This window comes from Mustela putorius, unplaced genomic scaffold, assembly GCF_011764305.1.
Source record: "Mustela putorius furo isolate JIRA1106 unplaced genomic scaffold, ASM1176430v1.1 tig00537248_pilon_pilon_pilon, whole genome shotgun sequence".
Taxonomy (NCBI): Eukaryota; Metazoa; Chordata; class Mammalia; order Carnivora; family Mustelidae; genus Mustela; species Mustela putorius.
The window spans coordinates 6,562,965-6,590,019 of record NW_025422387.1 but is presented as its reverse complement, the minus strand read 5'-3'; the positions used below and the strand labels follow the sequence as shown (position 1 = coordinate 6,590,019).

The 27,055-nt window shown below is 47.5% G+C and overlaps 1 protein-coding gene across 2 annotated transcripts in view; it reads right to left on the bottom strand.

Moving 5' to 3' along the window:
- CUX2 (cut like homeobox 2) overlaps positions 1 to 27,055 on the bottom strand; it is a 258,743-nt gene that overhangs the window by 86,058 nt on the left and 145,630 nt on the right. For both annotated transcript variants that reach the window (XM_045073569.1, XM_045073570.1), the window contains exons 2-3: positions 13,011 to 13,121; positions 9,303 to 9,350 (exon numbers count right to left, since the gene is read on the bottom strand). In XM_045073569.1, the coding sequence (XP_044929504.1) occupies positions 9,303 to 9,350; positions 13,011 to 13,121 (159 nt within the window). The remainder of the gene's footprint in view (positions 1 to 9,302; positions 9,351 to 13,010; positions 13,122 to 27,055) is intronic.

Here is a 27,055-nt window from a genome sequence, read left to right as displayed (position 1 = left end):
AATAAATGTCTGCTGGAGAGTGAAGTTCTCAATGGAACTGAAAAGGGAAGCAAGGGTGTGCATATGTGTTCCGGGGTGCTGGATGGAGAGCAGCGATATCAAATAATCATGATTCTACGGTCCCGCCTCTGGGAGGTTCACACATCGAGTTCTTTATCTGCATGGGTCCCTGGGAGGATCCCTATTTTATATTTATTACTACCCCTATTTTGTAGCCAGGGAAACTGAGGTTCACTGAAAACCCTGCCAAAGGACAGAGATTTGAACCTAGGTCTATGCATCTCTCAGCTTATATCCAAGGGCGCCCAATGATTAAGTAAGTGGTGTTCACCCTCTCACTGTCAGTACTTGGCACAGTTCCTGGCACACAGCAAGTGCTCAACTATCTCTTGAACATGAGTGAATACTAATGCTCACCACCTCATGTTGGGACACGTAGTAGGTGCCTGGCACATAGTAGGTGCTCAACAAACATCTACTGGATGGACGCATGAATGACCGTGAGAATGGCCACACGTCCCATGATAGCATTGTGGGCCTTCTGTTGCGGCAGCTTCTGCTTTGCTCCCTGCCATTCCCCAACCCCGGGCAGATCTGAGTGCTAAGAGACACTGGCTGACAGTGCCACAAGATGGATGCGTGCCCGGCGGCCTCATCTCCCCACCGACTGGCCCCGCATGGCCTTCCATAATGCAGTCCATTAAAAGGCTTGTAAATTTTCATACACGAAAGCCTACCATGGCGTCAGCATAGACTAATTGTTGTTAAATGTGCGGGAATGTTACCGCCACGCCGCTGGAGCGATCACTCTTCCCAGCCCAGCCCAGACGCCGACCCATTCCTCTGCAGGCGGAAAGCTTACAACGTTTGCACAAGGCCAAAAAGCAATTCGTGTCAAAAAGATCAATAATATAAAAATAAAGCATGAGAATTCTAGTTAAAGGGAATGTCATATAAATATGTGGTTCACGTCCATGATTCCAAGATTAAAAAAAATCAATCAATATCGTTCTTTAGATGATGTTATTTCTAATGAGAAATACCCGGAACAACTGCAAATAACTGCTTAACTGGGGGGAAAAAAGCATTAATAATTTACTTTATAAGGCATATGATACCGAGTGAAAGAGGATCGCTGCTGGTTCTTAATTTGGTTGTAATGCAGCGTGACAGGTTCAATGACGCTTTGGCGGGTTCTTAATATTAAATTCAGAAAGATGTTTAGTTCATTCTGAGTTTTACCCCAAGCTGGGAAGGGTAAAGCCAAAGGGGCAAGACTCGTTATGGGAGCCAAGCAGGACTGCACCATCAAGGTTATTAAGTCATCAAAGAGGAGATGGTAGGGAATGTGTGTGCATGTGTGCGAGCCAGGGGGCAGTGAGAGGGATAAAGCCCTCACGGCATCTTGTACGTGACACCCTGTTTACTGAGCAATTACTATATGCTACACTCTGGGCTGGGTGTGCAGACCTGGGTTTGAAACCCAGCTTCCGTTATGGGTCAGGCTTCCCTAGTGGATTCTAGCTGAAAAAGCTCAGCAAGGTCACATCTGAAAGGCATGCATCTGGCTGAGCAATGAGGTCCTCCCCGGTCCTAACCACCTGCAAGTGTCCAATTTTAGCCCTCAATCTAGAATTTATATCTTCAGTGCTTCCTGCAGCCCCAGACCTCTGTTCAGCCCTTCAAGCTGAGGTTTGCCTCTCCCATCCTCTGCCCTGCTGGTGAAGAGCTGAGTGAGCTCAGGCCAGCAACCCATGTCTCACCTGGAAGAGAGGCCGATACCAGCAGCGCCTCTCTCACCTGCTGCCAACAGGTAGGGACGCATGAGACACTTTGCTAAGGGCTCAGTAAATCTGCTGGCTGCTGAGCCTCAGTGACCTCATGTGAGGAATGGGTGAGACCAGAAGCCTACTCATGAGGCTTGTGGGAAGAATAAACGTGATGACACAAGTCTCAGCTCACCCAGGTGGAACGCCGACTTATGTTCAAGAAACGCACACTACGTGCTGGGCTTTATTCCCGGGGCTTTTCAAGTATCGGCTCAACCCTCACATCAGTCTCATTATGACTGATGTGAGGGTTATTTCCATGAAAAGCAAGAAAACTGAGGTCCAGAGAGACCGAGTGACTTGCCCAGGGACACACAGCCAGGAAGCAGACAGCTAGGAAGTAAGTTATTGCCAACCTGGCTCCAGAGTCCACGCATGCCCCCAGTGCTTGTCTTTCTCAGTGGGTTCCGGTTAGCGAGGCCATTTCTTCCTGATCTTGCTGGTTGGTCAGGACTACATGCATCTAATGTTAGTTGTGGCCCTAATAAACCTCACTTACAAACGATGGTCATGCCAGTGCTCGGAGCCTCTTGACAAAGGGTAGTTTGGGGAGCAAGGGAATTAGGACAGCAAAGATAGCTGGAAGAGCAAACAATGTAAAAAGGCCAAAAAAGGGGGGGCCCTGTAATTAAATTTCAGCTCAAAGGGAAGGGCAGGAGTCTGGCAGGTACATGCAGAACAAGAGGAGAGCATAGGGACCAAGTTACAACATGGCTTGTAGGGCCGGCTGGCGGACTGTGGCCCCGGGCAGGCAGAGACATGTCTGTCTTAGGTGAGCTGAGCCGTGAGGAACCCCTCCATGCCCTCTCAGGCAGCTCGGCTGCAGGAACACGGATTGACCTCCTTGGAATCTTGTCCTGGGTTAGGACCTCCTTCCCTGCCCCTGAGTGCCTGGGAGGGAAAAAAGATACTCGGTGTTTGGGGCCGGAACAGGTGGTGTTCCTTCAAGCCAACAATGATTTCAGGCTTTGGGCACTGGATGGAGGTGGTGAAGAGGGGGTCAGGTAGAGGGTACAAGGGGCACAGCCACCTCCTCTCAGTCATCTCTGAAAGGCCAAGCACACCCTACCTCATGCCATCTGATTAGCAGTTGGGAAGGATCCTATTGAAACCTGAGTCTGACCTGGTCTGCTCTAAAGTCTCCTATGGCTCCCACCCAATTCTAAGTCAGAGCCAAAGCCCTGGAAGCAGCCCCAAGGCCTGAATGATCCGGCACCTGGAAATATCCTGCTGGGTAAGTGTAAGGGCTGTGCTGTTAAAGGTGGCGGGGGGGGGGGAGCTGGTTAGGGAGGGCTTCCTTACTCCCGGAGGAGGATCTGACACTTGAAAGGAGTGAATCAGGCAAAGAGAACAGCAAATACAAACACTCTGAGGTAGGAACGAGTCAGGCTGTCTGCTTGCTGAGGGGAGAGGCAGGCAGGGGCCGGTCAGTGGTGGGACCCAATGACCTGGGGTTTCTGCCCTAAGGACTTTCATCATCCTACACCACCCTCCTGGGCCTGAATCCATGCTCCCTTGCTTCCCTCCTGGCCGCAGGTGCAGACCGAGGCACTGGATGGGTGCTGGCTACCTCCTCTGTGAGCCCTTGGTTTCCTCAAACGTAAAAGGGGATAATCACAGAACCTCTCCCTGACAGACATATTATGGAAAACAAATGACATAACCATTAGAAAGTGTGCAGCATATAGTCGATGTGCAAGGAAAGTCACGTGGAAAGACTTCTCTAACAAATGCAAGGTTCTCCTTCAGTGCCAAGGCTGGCTGCTTACTAAATGATAACAGTGGACAATGAGGCTTTAGAGTCACCCAGATCAGGAGGGGACACCATGGGCATCGTGGCCCAGGTCTGATCAACCACAAGATCCTGGCAAGCCAATGTGGGCAAAAGAAGGCATTTCTAGCTGTGTGCCCACCTCAAAATGAGAGGGACTCAGGGGAGACAGTGTTGGCACCTTTGGCCTTGGTGAGGCCTGCAGGGAAGATTCTGGAAAGCTTCGAACTACAGCAGGTCATAACATCTTATATCTCTGACCATTGTGGCACCCCTGATCCCATGTGAATCGGGGGACAAGTGTCCCCATCCCACTTCAGAGATGACATAGTAGAGGATACCTGACCGGACTACAGGTAAACATATTTACTTGCTCCTTGATTGACTAAATTGTCCACTCACCCAACAAACATCCACAGAGGCAGAGCCGTCAAGCTGGAGGTCACAGTGCTCTATTTTGCCACCTACATGAGCTGCAGGGGAGGCAGGGAGACTCCATCTTTTGCTTTCTTGCAAATCTCTATTTCAACACCACCTCTCTGCTCCTCCATACACAAACCTTCCACTGGGTCTGCTCTAGACTCCTTTGGCCATTGGGGTTTGTCTCAGAGTTGTACCTCAATCCCATCAGAAGAAATACAAAGGAGAAGAGACAGAATCTTCCAAACTGTTGACCCTCCCCACCTCAGTGTCTGCAGGGCAACATGAGGCACTTTGCTCTGGGAGCAACCGGCCCTCTCCCTCTGGAATTGGAGGGGCGGGGGGCGGGGAGGCTGTGCTCTCCAGAGATGGATGCCAAAGAACTTGGTGCTGGGGGAAATGTTTTGAGAAGGCTGAAATCTGCTAAAAGGCTGAGGGAGGGGAGGAGAAGGTGGAAGAGAGAGGGGAGAGGAGAGAAGCAGAAGACAGCTGAGCATCAGGGGAAAGAGGGGAAAGAATTTGGCGCTCTCGAATCCTGGCTATTCTGGTGATCTACTGCTGTGTAACCAGCCGCCCCAAAATGGAGTGGCCCAGAGCAATTACTTCTTATTATCTCTCATGCTTTTATGGGTTGATGGGGCTCAGCTGGGCAGTTCTCTTGTCATCTCTCAGGCAGTCACAGCCAGGTGGCTGCTACAGCTGCATTGCCTGATGGCTCCACTGAGCTGGATGGCCAACATGGCTCCTTGACTGGTGCTGGGGCCTTGGTGCTCCCAGCTTTTCTCCTGCATATGGAATCTCATCCCCCAGGGCCTACATACAGGTGGGGCTGGAAGACGCAAGAGACAGCACTACCAGTCTGCTGAAGGCCTCCACCTGCTACTGGCAGAGGGTCACCTCCATCAGGCCCAGATTCAAAGAATGGAAACCAAGCTCCATCTCTTGTGGGGGAATGTCGGACAGAATGCAGTTATGCAGGGCCTGGGAGGTAGTGTGTGAGGTTCAGCAAAGAAGCAGAAGCTCTGGGAGGAAATCAAGAGGCCTCCCATGAGCTCTTGACATGACTGGGCATTATTTCGATCACAGGGACTCAATGAACCCCTAGTGACATTCCTTAAGGGCAGCGATGGTGTCTCACCATCTCTGGACCTTCCACAGCTTTCGCTTACAGCCTGGCACATAGTAAATGTTCCAGGAGTATCTGTTAAGTGGACCTGTGAGGCGCCCAGTAGAAAGGCGGCCCTTCTGGAACTGACACAAATACTTGCCCACTTGCCCTCCCCCACATCAAGAAGCATCTAGTTGACTGCCAGGTCATGACCTTCACTGTGTCCAGCACCTAGAACACCACCTGATATGCAATAGGGATAACGTGAAGGTTTGTTGAGTGAATAAGTGATTGCAGGGATTCAACAGATGATGAGTATGTCTCTTATAAGTGGTACCTCGGTCTCATCTCTAAGCTCTGAGAGGGTGGTCATGCTGCACAAACTCCTTGGGTCCTGAGAGGACAGAGAGAGCATATCTTGGCTCCGTGCCACCAAACACACCCCCCCATGATGAGAACCAATGACTCGCCAGCCACCTGACAGAGGATCTCACTGAACTCACGCAATCCTAGGAGCTGTCATGAGGAATCAGTGGCTCAGAGACGTGAAGGCACCTGCCAACGTCACGTGTTTGTCAGTGTTTGATTGGGACTTAGACCCTAGGGGGTCAGAGGAGGCAGCAGTCCCCGTGGGTCCCAAATGGCAGTGTTTCCATCAGGCCCTGGTTAATGTGTCTGCTCTGACTCCGCCAAAGGGTTTTCTATCTCACAGGCCACATCCCCTTCCTGGTGGAAGAAGAAGGAAGCAGAGAGAAAAAAAAAAACCCTTGCAGTGGTCCTGCTGTCTTCCTGGCTGGGCCAGCACACACACTCCTTAGAAAAGTTTCACCTCTGGTTTAGCATAACAAAACTTTTAATTTAGATGTTTTCATCTCGCTCTCCAAGTAAAAATAAGTTTAAAATAATGACTGTAATAAATGAAGGTAATTAATTGTAGTTTGTTCCTTTACTGTCTAGTCAGCTTAATTTTACCTTTTCAACTAATAATGAGAAAATAATTTTTGTGCTCGGAGGGTTAATGATATGTAACTGCGAGAGCTGCTAATTGCATGTTGCAATCCATCCATCAACAACCCCATCTGTGCGACTTGATTATGTTTGCTAAATTATTGCTTTGAATTATCTTTCATAAAGCAACTTTTGTAATTAGCGGGGCTTTCGTCTTGCTCTTTTCTCTGCGCGCAAGGATATTCAAACTTTGGCCATTTCAAGCTGTCTCCATTAAGCCACCTTCTCTGGCTGTCTTTGTTTCCCTGAACAGGGGGAATCAAGACTGTCCTTTAAGCAATCAAGGCGGAGAGAAAAACCTTCCTTGATTCACAGCAGGGCAAATTCACTTCCTCTCCGCACCCCTCCCACCAGTGTGAGTGCGCGGCACACACACGCACATGCACACACATACACACGAGAAAGAAAAAAAAGGCCACACACATACGGAATGAAGAGATAAAGAGGATGCCCAGATTCTTTATACGCCACGGCCGGTGAAGTGAAATTAAGGAATGAACTTGAACATGTTATATTTCAACAAGAGGCTCACACTGGGGAAGAAGGAATGACGGGTACGATATTCAGCCCTGGCGTTTTATGGGCTACTTTATGTGACTTGAGACGGTGTTTGCCTCAGGGAATATTCCTGGGAGGTGATTAATGCCCACTTGGGAATCCTCAGCTCTGAGCCTGGAGCCTGGTGGATCGCGAGAGGGAAGTGGCATAAAGGATGAACCCTCATTAAAAAAATTAAAATGAAAATCAAATTTGGATTATAAACGGCTTGTGCGTGAGCAGTTTGTTCTGGACGAAGAAGATGCTTTTTATTAACACCTTTCTTTGGCGCCGTTTCTCCCCTGAGGCACGGGGAGGGACCTGGCGGCTGCAACGGATTAGTCAATAGATCATCAGGAAAGCAGGGGTTTCAGGAATAAAACTCCAGACAAATGTAGTCTTTTTGGTACATTAAAGGGACGATGGAAAGCCCTCTTAAGAAAATTAACGAAGTTATTTGGAGATCCTCAGCTATTAAAACAGTGAATTCAACATGCTACATAGATTTGGAAATGAGAATTCAGCTTCGTCTTCCCTTTCGGACCCACTAAAACTTGCTCTCTCTCAGTGAGTTACTGAATACCAGCTGTGTGCCAGACACGGTGTCAACTGCCTCTACCCTTAGTTCTTTGAATCCTTACTGCTAACTTCATTGGTGAGAGGAGAAAAGCTGAAGCTCAGAGAGGTTAAGGAACCTCTCCCCAGCCACACAGCTAGGGAAGCAGCAGGACTGAGATTCAGGCTGGGCCTGTCTCAGTCTGATTTGCACGTGCTTTCTGCCACGTGGCACTGGGGTAATCTCTGGATCATTATCCAAACGTTAACACTGAACTCTTTCTCCTATTGAAAAGGTGATGTAAGTCACGGCTGTTTCCTTCAGGGATAGCAAGCCCCCTCTTTTGGAGAAAAGCCTTGAACACATACTCAGAAAGAGGTAGAATCCAGTCCAAGACGAGCAGAGGCACTGGAGGTGATGGATAACAGGAATAATAAAATAACCAGGACCACTAAAATAAAGCAATGTTCTAAGCACTTTGTTCTTCCTCAGTCATGACCCTATGAAGGAGATAGAATGATTACCCAGTTTTACAGATAAGAAGACAAAGTAACAGAGAGGCTAAGGAACTTGTCCAAGGTCAAACAGTGAGGAACCGGCAGAGGCAGGGTTCATCCCAGGTTGGCTCCGAAGTCTGCTCTTTACTGCCTGGCAGCTCTCTGTGTGCCAGGCATTACATTATTTCTCAGTCCTTATACAACACAAAAAAGATCAGGAGTGTCTTTACTCCCATGAACAGATAGGGAAACTGAGGCTTTAAGTGGCTAAGAGAAGCTCTGTCCATACCAGCCGAAGCAAGGGCACAGCTGAGAAAGTGACGCTCAGTGCCTATCTCTGGGCTGCCCTGAGGATCAGCTGCCTGAGAGGGCTTGTGTACTGAGAGCCCCTCATGGGACCAGGGCCTGGCAGATGGGAACCTCTTTTTTAAAAACACAAAGCCATGACAACAAATTCCCAACAATATTGGTCTTTCTGGTATGTTCCCCCAGCTCCCGCCCCAGCCCGCTGCCGTCCTCTTTCAGATCAGGCACCTCACAACCAAATGAATCAATACTGGATGGCCCTATAAATAAATAAGCACATCAGTCAACTGAGTAATAAAATGAAGGGATGAAAAATATGGAAATCAGCGACATTTGTGTAAATCTAGTTATTGTTTACTTTAATATTGCCTTATGCGCTTACGCGGCTCCAAAGAGACAGATTTAAAGTAATGTGGTGCTTGGCGGACGACAGACTTAAACTGCATCTCCACCGGAGAGCTCGGAGAAGGGCCAATCCTTCCCAGGTCCTGCCTGAATCCAGGGAGACTGAGAAGAGCCCCCCTGAAGATGGAACATTTGACAAATGGCTTCCCCTTGCACTACCCTGCCTCAGTGTAACTCCATTCTCTTCCCCGCCTGCCTCCCTTGCCAGCAGGACAAGCGGACATTTTCAGAATCCTGGTCGCAAAGTCAAGCCAAGAGGAGGGGGGGAGGTTCAGCCCCATGACAGAGGTCTAGGAAGGCCAGAGAAATAACCGGCTGAAGACAGCCCAGCTACTGCCGAAGGAAATAGGGACCGATGCGTTGTCAGGAGAGAACGTCAGTAGGGTTGGTTTTATACTCAGATGGTGGGTCAGTAGAGAGGATTTCAGGGTGGGCTGGCGACTACTTGGACTTCTCTGCAAGACCACTTTAGAGAATCAAAGCCAAGCAGAATGCCAGGGGACAGCAAAAGTCACCGATTTCAAACCTCTTGATTTTAAAAATGGGAAACCAAGCCTGGAAGGTGAGGTGGTTTGTTCAAGGTCATAGAAACTGTATATAGCAGAGCTGCTGTAAGGCTGGACAAAGTCTAGGGAGAGGGAGATTTCTTGGGACCAGCACAGAATCCCATCCAATAGAACAGAGAACCCGTTCTCATCATGTCACCACTGGCTGATCTGGAAAGAACGGGGTGGAGTCTGCAGTGGGGATGGGCAGGTTTCTCCTAAGCTTCCAGAGGCTGCTGGCTTCCTCTGCCAACTCCAGGGGGGACAGGAAAGGGAAGCAGGGAATGTTTCTGTGGCATGCCATGGGCCTTGGGTCTTACCTCAGCTTGGAAGCTTTTTAATACAGGAGCCACCATCTCTCTGATTTCCTGAAAAAGAGATCAGCGAAGAGTTCACCACAGTGCCAGGTGGGATACCCCCGTGGCCCCTGCTTGCAATGCACTGTTGTCCCCCAGGCCAGCATTGCCCAAAGGTATCCCGTGGGACGTGTGCTCCATGGGATTTCCTCAGGGGTTCTCATATATACACTTACACACAGACACACGCACGTGTACACACACATAGGGTGCCAAGCCAAATCAGCCTAGGAAATAAAGTCCAACATCAAGTTTCTTCCCTGCAGGACTTTTTGGAGCCTTTAGTATAATGCACATTGGGAACTTCCGGAAGAGGGGGGAAGGAAGGAGTGCTTCCCGAACAGATCTGACCAGAGAACGTTTTTTTACGCAAAGCGCTCATGGGACTAGTGGTGCATTCTACGACTGACACTTGCTGAAGAGGTGGGCTCGACTCTCCACACCCAGCAGCATGTCACCAAAGTCCCTTCATAAAAACTTTCTGTCCTTCAAACATTTGCTCAGGGCTGTCTCCTTCAGGTGGCCATCTCTGTCTGCTTCCCCACCCAACTGCCCTTCTCTGGAAAAGACTCTGTCTGCTTCCCCACCCAACTGCCCTTCTCTGGAAAAGACTCCATATTTTAGCAACATCACTTCTGTACTTGTCTCTCTTTCTTCTCCAGAACGGGCGGTTTCTGGCACCCCCCTGGTGCCCAGCTCAGAGGAGGGGCTCTGTAAATGTCTGATGAACTCTGTGGTAGTGAGCTGTCTTCAGAAGGGAGTCTCCTGTTTCTGGACCCTAACTTCCTGCCTTTCACAAGTGACCATGAGGTTCTCAGCCCCAAGGGCTCCCTTGGTTGGCTCCTGTGAGTTCTCCCCAGCATGCAAGAGGGAAGCCTTTTAGAACCTAGTGTCACCAAGATCCCAACCCTAAATGCTTCAGTTTCCTGAGACCCACGAGTGACTCCATGACTGCTGTCAGTCACGTCCCACAAGAGACCCCTGCGGAAGGAGTTGAGGGGGGCTCCAGAGCGTGGGGAGAGGGGACAGTAGAGAGAAGCAGGGAAGGAAGACGTAGGCACAAGAATACATATGTTCAGGTAAAGAATAAATCTCTTAATTACAAGATAAGGTTGTGTTTCTGTCCCTGAAAATGATCCCGCCTCTGGGTCCTGGGTACCCCTCCTCACTGATTAGTGTCCCCCAGGGCTCCTTGGAGCTGGTGATATACTGATGGTATGTTTGGGATCTTCAGGGGGGACATAGGGAGAGTGTGCGAATCTAGTGGATTTGATCACAAGGAGCTATGAGTGCATGTGCTGAGCCATGGAAAAGGAAATGCATGAAAACCCAGGTCCCAGGTTGTGAACTCAAGTGCCCACAGAGGCCGGGGTGCAGGGAATGGACATGCGGGAGGCAGGCTGGGAGGCAAGGATCGGGAGAGCCCCAAGCACCGTGTAATGGAGGTAGCAGCTGCTCAGCTCTAGCTGGTGACCGCCATGTGGGCATGGAGCCCCTGTGTGACCAGATCCACCAAAGAGTCTCAAAAGATACTAGAAATCTGGGGTTTTGGGTGAAATCTACTGAGATGCCAAATGTTGGTAACTTATTGTAAAACCCAACTGACTTTACAGACCAAATAAAACGTATCAGCAGGTTAAACCTCTGGTCCACGTTCAGGCAATGTTGCAGTTGGAAGGGGCCTCAGAAATCATCTCTCTTGTCCCCTGATTTTCTGAAAGCGGAGACCAAGGTCCTGAGATAGGCTGGCTTTGGATGCAGGTCAACAGGCAACCCAAATAAGCTATCTGCATAACGCCACACTCAAGGGAATTCAAATCTGAGGGCCTGGGGTGGGGGTGGGGGTGGGTTGGCAGGACTTTGGGCCAATGCTGACCATTTCTAGAAGCCCCCTGTCCTGTATGCTTCACCCCTGGGAGGGAAGCTGAGCATAGGCACCAGCAGGAGGTGAGTTGGGCACCAGCCAGATGATGTTCTTAAATAAAGCCTTGGCATGACTCTCCCAATCAGGAGAGACTAGTTCCAAAAAAGAGAATTTTCAGAGGCGCGACTATAATAGGAATGGAAACTTATTCCTCCTAATTACATAATTGCATAATTATGCAGTATTAAAATTATGTAAGCTTAACTCAGAGGCTTAAAACCTGGCCTGGATTTCCCTTATCACCTGGGGGCTCCCATGTGGCCTGGGAGAGGAGGATGAGATGGAGAATCTGTGCTGACCAGAGTGAGGGCACGTAGGTCTGCGAAGATCTAGGGCTGCTTCATCTGTGCATCCCACAGAATGGAGAGTCAGAGGCCAAGCTTCTGGCATCCTCTTTCTGGGCAGAAAATCAGCTTAAATACCAAATTGTTCTCTGTTCCAAGAAGGAAGCAAAGGGTGCTCACCATCAACTATGCCTTCTTAGCTCGAGGAGTCAAGCCCAGGACTTGAATTGGCCTTTTTGAAGGCGTGACATGGGAGACACTTGGACCTGAGACTCTTACTCCTTCTCTCACCTTGCAAACCTAAGATTCCTTCCATACTTGCTCCATGGGCAAGTTCTAGCTATAGTCCACTTCCCTCTCTTGCCTTGAAGAACTGAAGGTCCTTATGACTTGTGAGGAGAATTTCACAGCTAGAAGACTTGACCACTCTGTGCTCATGTAGCCCAATACCTTGCTTGGCCTGCCTCTTCTCCATCTTTCCATGGCCTCCTCCTCTATCAGGAAGAGGGCAGCAGGTCCCCTGGGTGATTCTAACAGGCAGAGTGGAATCAACATCTGATACTTTCAGAATGCCAAATGCTGCCCGCCCCACCCTCCTCCAAGATCCGGGCCTCCCAAGTAGGTTAGGACAGAGAGGTCAACTATTAACCTCTGCTGACCACAGAGAAGCAAAGTTGGTTTTGGGGGCAGTCAGGGTCTCTGTTACCCAGTGGCTCTGATGTGTCACATCTTTGATAACATTACATGGAATCAGAAGGCTTTATTATTCCTCTTTGTGTTTATTTCATCCTTTTTTTTTTTAAAAAAAGATCTGAGCAGCAACAGGGGGCCTGACAGAGAAAGTAAAGGAATTAACACATTCGCTCCTGTAAAGAACAAAAACATGCCCATTCTAGTCTCTTCCATTGGGAGGCCCTTATGCTATGGGGGTAAGGGGACAGGACTGCTCTGTCTGGACCACCCTTAGGGCAGCTGGGAAAGTCAGAGCTGGTGGCTGGAGCTGCAAAGCAAGAAGGGAAGGGGAAGAAGGAGGCCTCTTTATGGCAGCGGGAGGTGTTTTAGAGGAGACTGAGGGAAGGCCCAGAGAGGGTGGAGGAGCCCAGAGCTGTCCTTCCCCGACACCAATGGAAAAGGAAAATAAGATCACGAACCCTAGACAAACTGTCTTTGCTGTCAAGGCCAAGCATTTGACTAGAGATGAATATCGGGGGGTAGTGGATGTTTTAGGGAGCCTGCAGAAACAAAGACTTCAAAGGAGAAGCATCCTGCCCTCACTTTAGATAGCACCACTGAGCGCCACTATACCAAGAAACACCCAAAGGTTGGGGGCTGTAATGTCTCTTTGTGGCTAATTAGCTTCTTTTCTTGCTAGTCACTTATGTCTACAGTTTCCAAAATACAGTTTGAACAGAGAAAAATCTGCATTCCTACTGAGTTAATTCTATAACAGCAAATATACTGTACCTCAGGTACATTTTTCTTAAATTCCCGGCGGAGTTCAATTAAATGTTTATGAGAATGTTCACTCTCCTCCTGCCGTGCAGACAGCTCGGAAGCGACGGAATTAAGCTCCTTCTGAAACAATACAAAAAAAAAAAAAAAAAAAGGGAGAGAGAGAGAGAGAGAGAAAAGAGAAAGATTTTTTTCCCCTCCTTTTCCTTTTTCATCATTGTACAAAACAGCATTCTGAACAAGTTTTCTTAACTTACAAAGCTGAGAGAAAAGACAGGATATTGACTCCTGGCACAAATGAATAATTTACAAAACGGGATGCAACTGAAAAAAATCCAGGACAGCTTTTTTTGCTCATCGGAAGATCAATAATCTCCCATAAAGTTGGGTGGAGGTTTTTTTTTTTTTTTTTTTCACTCTCTCCCCCACCCCTCTGCCCCACCTCTTAAATTTCCAAAGGAGTGATGGCATAAGCTTGTCAGTAACTGTAGAAAACATCTCCAAACCGTGTCAAAATAGTAAAGTGCGGCATATTGTATGGGCATATTATAGTGTAAGAAAGTGCTGTCGACAGCTTTCATATATCAGAGGTGGGAACTGTTCCAACTATGACTTACTTACACTTAAGGGTTCATAAATACGCCTTTTAAGATATAGATGGCTTTTTAATTTCAGTAGATTTTGGAAAAATGAAGGTGCCAATAAGAAGCAAGCTGACCTTTTGTGTATCCTGCAGTAAATCATTTAAGGTTCACTTCAAGTATAAGAAATATTTCACTGAAGACTCCTGGATTCAGAAGAAAGGGATTGGAAGGTGCCTTGCCTGCTTATGTGCAATGAAGGCGCCAGACCAGGTTTTTACAGGACGTACCGTCGAGGGGAAAAAAAAAAGAGTGAGGGATGGAAGGGGGGCCGCTCCAGCTCACACACATCACAGACAGCGTCTGCTGGTTGTACATGTATATTTGATCACCCCTCTCTTGGCTTTCTTCGCTTTAATGGTGGCAGTCTCACAAGGGGAGTACAATTCACCATGAGTTGTCATGGGTTTCATTTGCATAATTCAAGAAATGCTCTGTTTATGTGGTCTGCTGCTTTCTTGCACCATCCCGAGATGGGCTTTTTTTCTGGACCATAACTCGAGGAGCATTTCTGTATATATCACCCGATTATATTTGCAGCAATCAAGCCCCATAATTTCCTAAATCCGGTGATGCAATAAATTTCTGCAATCAGATTTATTAAAAACACACACGCAGATGCAAGAGTGTATTTCTAGGGTGAACTCTTTAATCTAACATATGTATGATGAGGCTCGGCACCGTGTTGAAAGACCCCATTTGTCATCGCTAATACGCATTCATCTTGCACACACAATGAAACACTTTTACCATTAGATAATGAAATAAAAGTACTATTAACCCGCTGCAAATCCTTTTCCCTGTAAGAGACGAAATGCATGGTAATTGTCTTATATCATGTCTGAGTCGGTAAATCTGCTCTATAGCAGTTCACCGTAGCACCATAAACCTCATACCCATCAGAGGCAGAAGAGCCTACCCCAAGCCCAGTAGAAGTGTCTCTGCCTAGGGTGCCTTAGGGAGAAACTGGGAAGGGAATTTCTATTTCTGGAGAAACGTCTAACCTCTTGGAGAACCACGGGACTAGAAGAGAGAAGGCCAAGTCATTAAAGTAGTGAAATAGAGTGGGGCTTCAGAGGTGTGGTGCTCTCCAAGGTGCTGAAGTCAATTCTATGCCACAGCACTAGACACACTGACTTGAAGGTGCAGGCGCTGCTGGTACAAATGCTCAATGGAATTTTAAGCCGGGTAAAGAAGAAGGTATCATTAGAGAGGAGAGACAGAAGCAGTTTCTGACAGTCCACCAGAGTGACAGGAGAAAAAAGGCCACTTTAGATTTATCATTTAAAAATAGTTTCCAATAAAGACACTACAATCGACCACAACCAAAATATTGAGTGACTAGGGAGAAGTCTGCAGCAAAAGGACTGATCAAAGGTAGGTAAAATTCAACCAGGTGGTGCAGCCAGGTGGACAGAACCTCACTTGGCAGGAGAGAAGGAACTGGAGTGTCATGGTCAATGCGAGTTGTGATAAAATGCTCACAGGTTCCCTTAGTTTTTCTCATCTGTCTTGGAGACAAAGATGTGATTTTATGTTGCTGCAGAACAAGCAGAACAGGGACTTGGGCGGACATGATGTGGTTTTGGATTATCAAGTTTCTGACATTATGTTCTAATCTCTGGGACACTGTCCTTCCCCACACCACAGCAAACAATATACCTGGTTGGTATTGGACTTGGACTCCTCAGTTAAACAGCAAACCCAGGCCCTGAGAGGAAATTTCACAGCAGGATAAGTCCAATGACTTGAAGTGTTGTACCAGACAATTATGCTGTGTGACTGAATCCCTTCACCAGAACCTCCCAGGATGCTGGTGGGTATAAATCTGTCTGCTGCATCCACACTGAAGTCACAGCAGAGGCAACACCAGGCTGGGGAATGTTGTCAGAACCCCCAGCCCCAAGCCTGCTTAAGCCCAGCTCATGGTGTCTTTCCTGTTGAGCCAGAGAAGAGCAAACAATGTCTATGTTCTTCTCAACTTTGCCTACTTCTAATGCTCATACTTCAACCCTAAGTTCTTGCCACATTTCTATGGTAAGCTCACTAAAAACAAAATCATCAATAACAGTAATAGTAAATAATAATCATAATTATCATTCTTTGGGTGCTTATATGTATCGGGTACCATGCTAAGCTCCTTACGTACCTCACCTCATGTAATAAGCACATCAGTGTGTCTGTTTGGGATTCACGAAGCAACTAAGAAATAAGTTACAGTCAATTCTAATAATACAGGTGTGGATTATCCCGTTGGTGGATAATAAAGGCAAAATTATAATGCCTGGCTCTTCGTAGGACTTCTGCTCCACTCTTCCACTAGCCGGGGGATATTCAGGGAGCTTGTTTTAAATGGTATAATTGTATAAACCATCAAGCACAGGACCAAGTGTTCAATAAATGTTGGCTGATATTATTCTGTTATTTGGATAAACTGAGAGTTCAGAAAACATCTCAGGTCTCATCACTAGATCAGTGATTCTAAGAGTTCTGGGTTTCACAGGTCCATAAAAATATCACCAAAGAAAGAAAAAGGAAGATCAACAGAGTATAGCCAAGTTTTACTGCATCAAAGAAAAACATTAAAAACCACTCCCACTCATCCTAAAAGATAGGGCATTTGAACACTAACAAAGCAAAGGGCCAACAACAGAATCAATGAGTCTTTTAAAATAAATATGCCTGGGGTGCCTGGGTAGCTCAGTCAGTTGGGTGTCTGACTCGATCTCAGCTCAGGTCTTGATCTCAGGGTTGTGAAACTGAACGCTGGGTGAGGAGCTTATTTAAGATAACAAAATATAGGGTGCCTGGGTGGCTTAATTTTTAAGCATCTGCCTTTGGCTCAGGTCATTTCCCCAGGGTCCTGGGATGGAGCCCTGCATCGGGGCTGCTCACTGGGAGGCCCGCTTCTCCCTATCCCACTCCCCCTGTTTGTGTTCCCTTTCTCATTGTTTCTCTCTCTGTCAAATTAATAAATACAATCTTAAAAAAAATAAGTAAAAACACTTAAAATAAAAAAGATCCCAGCACTGTATTTACTTTAAAGGAATGGAAAAAACTCTCATAAACGTAAACCAGTACGGGTCTGAAGCTGAGATTTAGAAGCAGAGTTTTAGAAATGAATGTCTGAGCCACTACACACATACACGACTAGCAAGGCCCTCCTTTGATGATCAAGCAGAACTCCATTCCTCTCCCACCCTGGCCCTCAGCCCCCAGCCCTAGGGGAGCCATGATTAACACAGCCCCAGACTTTGGACCAGGCCCAGGCCGGGAGGAGACTCATCTGATTAACCTGCCATCAGCAGCAGACAGACAGCCCGGAGCCCAGCGCAGACCATTCAAATAATGATCATCATAAACAGCCCATTTGCAACTAAAAAGAAATAATTTTAATGAGCTTGAAGCAGATGATGGATGCAGCTGAGGCTCGGGCCAATGCACAGAGAAAAAGGAAGCTGGGATTGAGCTGCACCCAGGACCAGGAGCAGCAGGAAGAAGCTGGGGTGGGATGGAAGGGTTCTTCTGTGGGAAGATGGGCTCTACAGTCCTGCTGCTTCCCCACCGTAAGTGCCCACTGCCCAGCAAGTGCCCCGAGCTCTGAGAGGATCTTCCATCAGTGTGCTGGGCAACCTTGAGACTTAGATCTTCAAAGCACTCAGAGTCTCGTAACCTATGAACCAGAAGGAAACTTGGGTCTGCCGGTCCATCATTGTTCAAACTTCAACCACACACACCCCTCTGGCATGCATTTTGCCATATTAATATACCACATGAATTACTATTTAATATTTATCTTCAAATTGACTCCTATTTCTTTCTTTTTAAGACATGTATAGCTTTAAGCTCAATTTTAAGACTGAATTTCTACACGCTTGCAACCATTGCCCAGATCAAGATATAGAATGTTCGTCGTTGTTCCCAGCATCTTAGAGGCTCCCTTGTGCCTCCTTGTGAATACATCCTGAAGGTAGCCATTATTCCGACCCTAGCATCATAGATTAAGTTTGCCTGTTCTTGACCTTCATAATAAACCTCCCCTCTTCTTTTTGACCTAAGTAAGTTCATTTGAAAAGGATACTTTTTTTTTTTTTTAATCACTAGAGAATCCCAGGTCATAAACAGATGGCAGCCATTGAAATAAACTACCAATAAAACAAAGCACTGCTATGTGTCTTTGGTATAAAAGGAGGTTAGTTACCAAATGCTAGAGAGATGTTAAAGGTAGTATAGCACCAGACAGACTTTCTTCTTGTTAGAAGGAATGGAAGAGCACTGAGAAGGAATACATACTCCTGCTGACATGAGTTGATCCCTCTAAAGCCTGGTCTACTGACTGCTTACAATCATCTCATGTCCAGCAGTCAGTCTACGTCCCACACTTCAAAATTACCTGAATCTGATTCTGCCATTTTAAAGATGAAGAAACTGAGAACACAGCCTAGACTACCTGCTCAAGTCACACAGCTGTTTAACAGATTGGATTTGCTCAGGGAGAAGGGTGGGTCTTAGGTGGGGAAGGAGTACTGTGAATTATCTCCAGGGAGGCAGGTGGAACATTCTGAGCTAAATTGTGCCTCCCAAGCAGGAGGGAAGGGGAATCTTACAAGAGTTGCTTTTGAAATTCAACACGTGATCTTAAAGTGTCAACTACATACAAAACTTCGGGCTAGATGCTATGTTCTCACAGAAGAAACACATTAAGACGCAACCCAAGTTATGTATATGTATGTCAGTTCCCCCGTCATATGTCCTGGGGGGACAGCACATACAATGTGTCAGCTTCAAAGACAATCAGCTCCAAAGACAACCACACTTTTGGGGGATTCAGACATGTCCTCCCAAAACCAACTCTAAGAAGACACTTTCTAAAAAGAATGCAGTTATTATTGGGGATCGGGCTTTAGGAAGTGAGGACCTCAGGTGTCACTGGGTCCCTGTCAGCTCCTGCCATCCTCCCCTCTCCTCCTCTCCTTCCCAGCCAGACTGAATTCTTTGCAGGAATCCAAATGCAGCAGGGTCTCCCAACTGTATGGCTCCACAGACTTCATTCCCTCAGCCTGGATGATTTCATTCTTTCTTTGTGAGTGATCTTATTAATCCTTTTGTCTCAATTTAAATGTCCCCTCTTCCAGGAAGCCTGCATAAACTCTCCCTTCCAAGTCCAGGCATCTCTTTTGTATTCCTGCTAGTCCTTTCAAATATATATTTGTCCTATTTGGAAATATATGATAAAACATCAGATTTCATTTTTTAAAGCCCTAGAACCTTGTCTTCAAATGAAATCTTACACAGAAAGAAGTTCCCTATAGAAAATAAGAGCTCATAGCTAACATTTCTGAGTTCCTATTAGTATATTTATGCTAATATTTATGGAGTGTACTAAGTACCTTACCTCCTATAAGGATATGTGGCCAAAGTGATGGTTGAAATTCTAGGTCAGGCCTGGAAAACCAGGATGAGCAGTCACCAACTTCCCCAAACACACACATGGAACTCCGCTTTCTCTTTACTGCAGGGAGATCCGGCCAGAGATGATGGACCCTCTCCATCCATTCAACTGTCCATCCACCCATCCATGGTCTCCAGTGTGCTAGGCATGAGATAAGGGGGAGGGCCATAATGAATCAGATACAGCCTGTATTCTCCAAGAGCTCAGAAACCAAGGTAGATAAGCTAGGGCCTAAAATAATTCTGGTAGAAGGGGACAAAGGCCAACATGTGAAGACAAGATCTCCAGAGCATGCTTGGAAGAATGAAAACCTAATATATCTTCTGTCTTGCCTCTGAGGGGTTATGGAAACTGATGGGGCAAGGGAGAGGTAGAGTTTTACCTACCCCTTCTAATGAATCACTATGTGGTGCCCACCTTGGGCAAGGGCTGCCATTGCCCAGGAAGGTGTTACCTAGGATGGAAGCCCTTTACCCACACCCGTCCAATCACCCATCCACTTATCCACTCATGCATCCATAATCCATCTAATTGATCATCCATCCACCCACCCACCCCCATCCAATCATCCCTCTAATTACTGAGCCACAATTCTGTGCCAGGTACAGGTATGCAGAAACCAGCTAACATGGTCCCTGTCCTTGAAAAGTTCACAGTGCAGTGGAGAAGACAGGTCGATTCCAACACTGTGTGCCTAAATACAGTATAAAAGTGTGAAGAAAGTATAACGGGAAAAGACAGCAAGATGACTTACTGTGACTGGGGGGAAAGGGTCACCAAGATGGGAGTATTTGACCTGGGGCCACAAGGATGTGTGTGTCAGACAGAAGGTAAGCATTCCAGGCAGAGGAATGGGATTATTGCAATAACACTTAACTGGTCTCCCTGTTCCTGTATTTGGTTTTATTCTCCTTAACATGTATCACTATCAAACACACTGTGTATTTCACTTATCTTATTTGAGACAATGAAAACTCCACAAGAACAAGACAGATTTTGGTCCTTTTTACCTTACTATATACTCATTGCCTAGAACAGTTGCCGATACATAGTATGCACTCTAGAAATGATTGTTGGTCCAATGAATGAATGGATGAAAGAATGAATGGATGAATGGATGAATGAATGAATGCTACGTGTCAGAAACTCTGAAAGAGTCTTGTCTGTCTGGGAAACAATGATATAATTTAGAGCCCACAGACCTGTATCCAAATTTTGGCTTTGATACTTCACTAGCAGCATGACCTTGGACAAAAGACTCAACCTTAGTTTCTGTGTCTGTAAAATGGAGGTAAAAATTTGTGCCCATAGATTTATTTTAAAGATCCCTTGAGAACCAGATTGCAAGTAGGTAAAGTGATGGGCATAATGTCTAGGATCTTCAGTGTTCACACTCTCCAATGGAATTTCAGTCCCTTAGGGTGGGGACTGTACCTCTCTCATTCACAGCTGTAGCCAGGGGTTCTAGCTCAGTGCTGAGTGCATAGTAGGCACTCAATAAACATTTGCGAATGAATGATTCTTAGCAGATATAAGCATGAGAAGTCCTTTGTGGCAAAAGCAAGGTAAGACCCTCTCTGTGCATACCAAATGTCTCATTCTGCATCTTTGGTCCATAGAGCCGTTCAGGGCTTGACCATCAGAGTCTCAGCCGAACACCGAGTAGAAAGGTTTCAGGGGATGCTGTGGAGCATGGTGGGAGTGACGCCTGCAGGAGGGCCTCCGAGGCCAGCACCGGGAGGAGGCTGCAGGATGACCTGGGTTGGAGGGCACATGCCGGCCTGCCACGAACAAGGAGACAAGACGGATGGCTCCGCAGCCTGCCGAGATGGATAACTGAGCTGCAGCTGAGAGACAGCCCAGTTACCAGAGCCATCCATCACTCCCTGCACCGTATGTAAATTTCAGATGCCAAGATGTATCGGGCCAATTATCCGAGGCTGGGGCAAGGGGTGGTGCCTAAGAGAAGCAGTTCCCTGCCAAGCTAGCTTTACTGCATTCCATCAGCTGGGCTAGGGGTGACAGACAGTTCACATTCGGGTCAAAGAGCCCATTAAGGGGAATGTGGCCAAACCTCGAGGCCTGGATGTGTGGGTGAGACTGCCAACACTTCTTAGCAAACTCCCAGTGCAGTGATAACAATAATACAATAACTGCCCCATAGAGGGCTTACTATGGAGATACTAGGTCCATGCTAACTGGCACACGAAAGTTCACTTAATTCTCCCAACAGTACCTGGCACACAGTGGATTCTCTAGAAACATCTGTTGGGGGAGCAAACGAATGGTCTGTGATGCAGGTGCCATTTTACACGGAGTATCTACTCATCCAAGGTCACATGGCTGGGAAGTGGCATCATGGGGACTTGAACTTGTCAAGTTCAAGTTTCTGGATTCTTTCCTCCAGATACTGACGGGATAAACTTGCCCTGACCTGTCTGTCCTCCACAAGCACCCACGTGGCCTGAAGACCAGGAGCATGGCTGGGCCTCTGTCCCTCTGTTTGTCTGTTCCTCCATCCATCCATTTATACGCATTTACTCACCTTTTAAGCACCTACAGTGTTGCCTGGAACAAGCCAGACCCAGTTCCTGCCCTTATGGGGTTATGGGTCACAAAGAGAACACAGATAATTACAACTATAGTCCATCAGGCCCTCCTAGAAGCCCTCACGGGTCTGGCTTCCAGAAAATCCCGGTGGCAATTTGCTTCTCATTGGAGGCAGCCCAAGAACTGACATTTGGCAGACAGAGTGGGTTTAAATTCAGACATTCTTGCTCACTGGCTCTGTGAGCTCAGGCAGAGCCCCTGGCCACTCTGCCTCTAGGGTTCACCAGTGTTAAATGGACTCATGGCATCCAATCCCCCTTGGTGGCACAGGCAGGGTGAAAGACTTGTGGCTGGCAGGGGGTCCAGGTTGCAGGAAGTGCCTGTAAGGGCTGGGTGCTCAGGGGCCTCAGGTGTTGCTTGGGTTGGAACCAATGCCAACCTAAAGGCCCCAAGAGAGTAGCAACTTTCTATGTCCTGAGGCCCAGGGCTGTGGTGGGGACACTGTTTTTATCAGCAAATCCTACCAGTCTGATCTAACCACATCTCATCCTGTCTACCTGGCCGCCCTAGGCCAGGCCACTGTCATCGCCTGCCTGGGTAACCCAGGAGCCTCCACACTGGGCTCCCTGCTGCTGCCAGTACCTTCCCCATCCAGCAGCCACAAGGATGCTATTAAACCTAAGCACATCTTGTCCCTCCTCTGCTCAAAACTCTTCCATGGCTCGCACCGACTGGGAGCCAAGACCAAAAGTACTCACCAAAACATCACGGCTCCATGTGATTCATCCCTAGCCCCACTTCCTGCTACTTCTCCTTTGCTCACACTTCTCCAGCCACATGCTGGCTCTTAAACTCATCAAGCACATTCCCACAACAGGGTCTTTGCACTGACTGTTCCTTCTGCCCCAAATGCTATTTTCTCAGAATTCCACATTGATCTTTCTTTTGTTTCCTCTGGTCTGGGCTCTTACATCACCTTCTCACAGAGGCCTGTCTCACCATCCTATTCAAAACAGCAAGCACCTCCTTCCTACTTTACCTGTCTCTCACTCTGCTTACTTTTCTTCATGCCACTTGCTACAGACACATGTATGTAGTTACTTCTCTTGTTTGTTGACTGTTTATTTCCACTGCCTACGCCCCTCCAATGTCAGCTCCAGAAGGACAAGAACCTGATCTGTTTGGATCATATAAGTATCTCCAATGCTCGGCTCATATTTGGTGTTCAATATTTATTGAATAAATGAATGTATAAATAAATGAATGAAAGACAGGCTGGCCAACCCTGGGCCTCAACTCCCTTCCCCCTGTAGTTGCCCCCAACTCAGTGCCTTGCCCCACCTTCAGGGCCCTACCACATCCCTAAACATCAGGTAGGAAAGCACGCCGGCTCTTCCAGCAGGCAGGACCTGGAGGTGGCTGTCCTTAAGAGAGGATGCCAATCAAACACCTAATTATCTCGCCACGAGCCGGGAGCCACATCCGATCACTTCCTCCTGCCCTTGATTGCTGCTTTATATTCTGGAGTTCTCCGAATGTAAAACCTCACAGTGCCAGGAAAGTAAAGTAGTCCTCACCCAGGCGGGTGTCAAGCGAGGAGTCAGGGACACCTCGTACCCCTCTCTTAGGGCTAACACATCTGGTCCAGCTGGGCGAGTTGGTCGGGCAGCTGCTCCATTAAGGAGGGGGAACCACACTAAGTAATCATTCATTCATTCACACATTCATTAACTCAAGCACTTATTGAGCTCCTACAATGTGCCAGGCACTTGCTGGGGCCACAGTGGTAGTGACTCATCACATCCCAGGAACTAAGTGCTTACATACGGTGTCACTTTTCTTGTCTTGGTTCATCTCGTCTCCTGCAGCTGGGGAAAACTAGTCTTAAAGAGATGATGCCTCTCCTCACAGTCAGGCAAAAGCAATGCTGGGCCTTGAACCTGAAATGGTCTTCTCCAAACCAGGGCACCACCTCTAAAGTTCGTGCCGTTTTCAATGTCTTTTCTCAAATTCAAATTTCTGGGCAGCTTCTCTCGAAGTAGGGGTGCACTGGTTGTAAGAAGGTCTGTGGGACACTCAGAAAGCTCTGGAAAAAATTCACTGATGTACAGGGCGAAGATGATGACAGGTATACAGTCTAGGTAGAGAAAAAAGCATTTATGGAGAGCCTACTGTGTGCTTGGAGCCTGGAGTAGCTCAGTGGCAGAAGACGACAGGCACACAAGAACACAGGCGTCCTAAGGGACGTGTGCAGGGAGAAAACCGTGGCTAACAGCTACATGGGTACTGGCATCTGGGGGAAGGCACCTGAGGAGGAAGATGCATGGGCCAGCGTGTGGAGGGTGGAAAACCCAGGCTGTGCTGGGGAGTGGCTGACCCCTTGGAAGCATGTTAGAGACTCATGGGGATTAGGGTCAGAAAGCCATGAGATTAAGGTGAAAGCAACTGGGAGCCAGAGAAAACTGCTCAAGCAGAGAAGGGCATTTGCTTCAGGCAACTCTGGAAGCCACACTGGCAGGAGAAAAAGCCTGGAGGCCAGGAGAGTAGCCCACCAACTCCTGCCACCTGCCAGGTTGGTGAGGGTGAGTGGGGGCAGCAGGTAGGAGAAAGAGGGAATGAGTCTTCAGAACTTACTGGAAAGGAACTGATGCCACTTAGCAACGGCGAGGTTGAAGGGAAGACAGAGGGAGAGGGCCCTCAAATGGGGGCAGCGATTCACACTAGGGATACTCAGGCCCTACAATGGCGCGTCGCTTAATTTGCTATTGACTTTGGCAAGTGCCAGACCTCCCACTGCCCCACTGTTTCGTTGGTTAAATAAAGGCAACATATCTCGAGGGCATACTGGGAGGATCTGAAGAAATTTATAGATGCAATTTCTTCCTAAACAAATGGGAGGAATTCGTGTTAATAAGGGTCTGGTGGAGTCTAATTTTGAAAGTGTGAAGATGGAAACATTTTCAAAGAAAAATATTTTGTAGGGATGTTAAGGGGGAAGAGGGAGCCAGAGTTCAAAGTAAATGCTGCCCCCTTCCATTCTGCGGGTGTAACTGACTCCCAGGGACATCCCTGAAGGCCTGCCCTAATTTGGTTACATTCCATATCCCATGGCTATTCTTTTTACGATTGCAAAATATTTATTTACTTGAGATGCCGCCTCCAGGAAGGCGTTCCTGATTGAAGGGGGGGCTGCCTAGGCAGGGTCACCTGACGGTTCCTGCACCCTTCTGCTATTCAGATGACCCCGCAACTAAATCTCCTGTCTGAGACTTCCCTGACACCTCAATAAACAATCTAATTGGCTATTTCCTGTTCAGGGTTCCAGTCTTATATCAACACCAAGCCCTATTGGGTACTAATATACAATTCTTCCACTTCCAAAATGGAAAGAACAAAAGGGGTTGGAAGAGAAAAAAAAAAAACAACTTTTTTGGGGAATCAACATCATCTCTTTTTATCTACCTATTTTTTATGAAAATGTTTATGAACAACATTAGTGTGAAATTCCCATCAAGCTGATTTTAATTACCCGAAACTGACCGGGGGCCCTCGACTGCCTTCCTGGTGCTCTAAGTAGAGTGATGGACAGGGATGTCCACACGAGGCAGGCACTGATCTGATGGGGAACGTTCTAAGACGAAACTCAGACCCTCACTGCAAGATGGGGTGTCTTGCTCTCTCCCTAAACCATAAAAGCCATTTTCCAAAATGATGCTGCTGTTAAGGCCCTTCTCTTCAATGTTCCCTCCTCATACCAGAGAAGACTTTAATCTCCATACTTTGAGGCATAACAGAATATCTCTCTACCAGAAGACACACAGTCTGTACAGAATTGGGTTTTTACTGTATTCACTGACAAAGAGGAAACTCAAGAGTGACAGAATGGCCTGACCTAGACTAGGGACTGTGGACATCCTTTCCCTTCTTCCTGCTCATCTTGTCCGTTTTCTTTTTCTAGAGCCTAGAGAGGTCCAGCACACGGGACACACATTTTCGAGCAGTGGGCCTAGATGAAGACTTCGACGTAGGCTGGGTTTGAATTCCTGCTTCTGCTGTCTCTAGCTGGGAAAGCCTAATAATGCCTGAGCCTCAACCTCCTGATCTGTAAAATGCGGATGCTGCTGCTTTGTGAGCAACATTTGAGCTGGAGGGATGGGAGATGGACATCAAGCCGAGCTACCTACAAGGAAGTACCAAGGAGCAGGGTGGAGCACGGGGCTTGAGGTATCAGTGCAGCCCTGGGTTTGAATCTTGCCTGCTGCACTTGCTAGCTCTGACCTTGGCAAGTCACTGCCCCTCTCTGAACCTCAGTTTCCCCACCTGTAGCATGAGGATAATAAAAATACTGAATGAATCCCAGCCAAGTATCTTAAATATCTCTAACTTGTCCAGAAATAATAACCGCCCCCCACTGCCGCCTTCGTCCAAGCTGCCACCATCCCTCGCCTGGACTATTTCTGGGGCCTCCTTCCTTCTCGGGCTGCTCTCACCCTTACCTGCTACAGTCCCATTTCCATATAGCAGCTGCACTGAGCTGTTCAAAACGTGAATCAGTTCTTGTCTTTCCCAGGCTTGAAACTGTTCCATAATTTATTTGTGATGGGCTTAGATTAGAATCCAGACTCTCCTCATTGGGGCCAACAGGATCCAGCCAGTGCTCAAGGCTCTGGCTTTATGTGTGTACGTGCGGAGGCATCTCTCCCCAACTCTAGGCACTTTGAGTTTTCCAATGCACCAGCCCCTCCCTCACCTCAAGCATTTGCAAAAGCCTGTTCCCTTTATCTGCAATCCCTTCCCCTTCCCCAACGCCTGTATCTTGTCAGTGGGATCCTCCCTGTCCCCACTCCTCCCAATTTTAAAGTAGATCCACCCCTTCCTTGCTCCTTTCCCACACGATATTCATCATTTTTTGCAAGGATAAGCTTACCTGCATATTTCATCCTCAGCCTCCTCTCCCAGACTAAAAGCTTCAGGAGGGCAGGTACTAGGTCTGACTTCTTCTCTGTATTCCTGGCACCTAGGTCTATGACTGGCATACAGCAAAGCTTAATGGACATTTCTCTTTCTTTCTTTTTAAAAAGATTTTATTTTTAAAGTAATCTCTACACCCGATGTGGTGCTCAAATCCACAACCCCAAGACCAAGAGTTGCATACATGCTCCACTGACCGAGCCAGCCAGGTGCCCCTAGACCGACCAACCTTCCTTCCTTCCTTGTGTCCCTAGACCAACCTACCTACCTTACCTCCTTCCTTCCTCTGTCCTTCCCTGTCTTTTTATTTTTATTTTTTAAAATATTATTTATTTATTTGAGAGAGAGAGTGAGAGAGACAGAGCATGAGAGGGGAGAAGGTCAGAGGGACAAGCAGACTCCCCATGGAGCTGGGAGCCTGATGTGGGACTCGATCCTGGGAC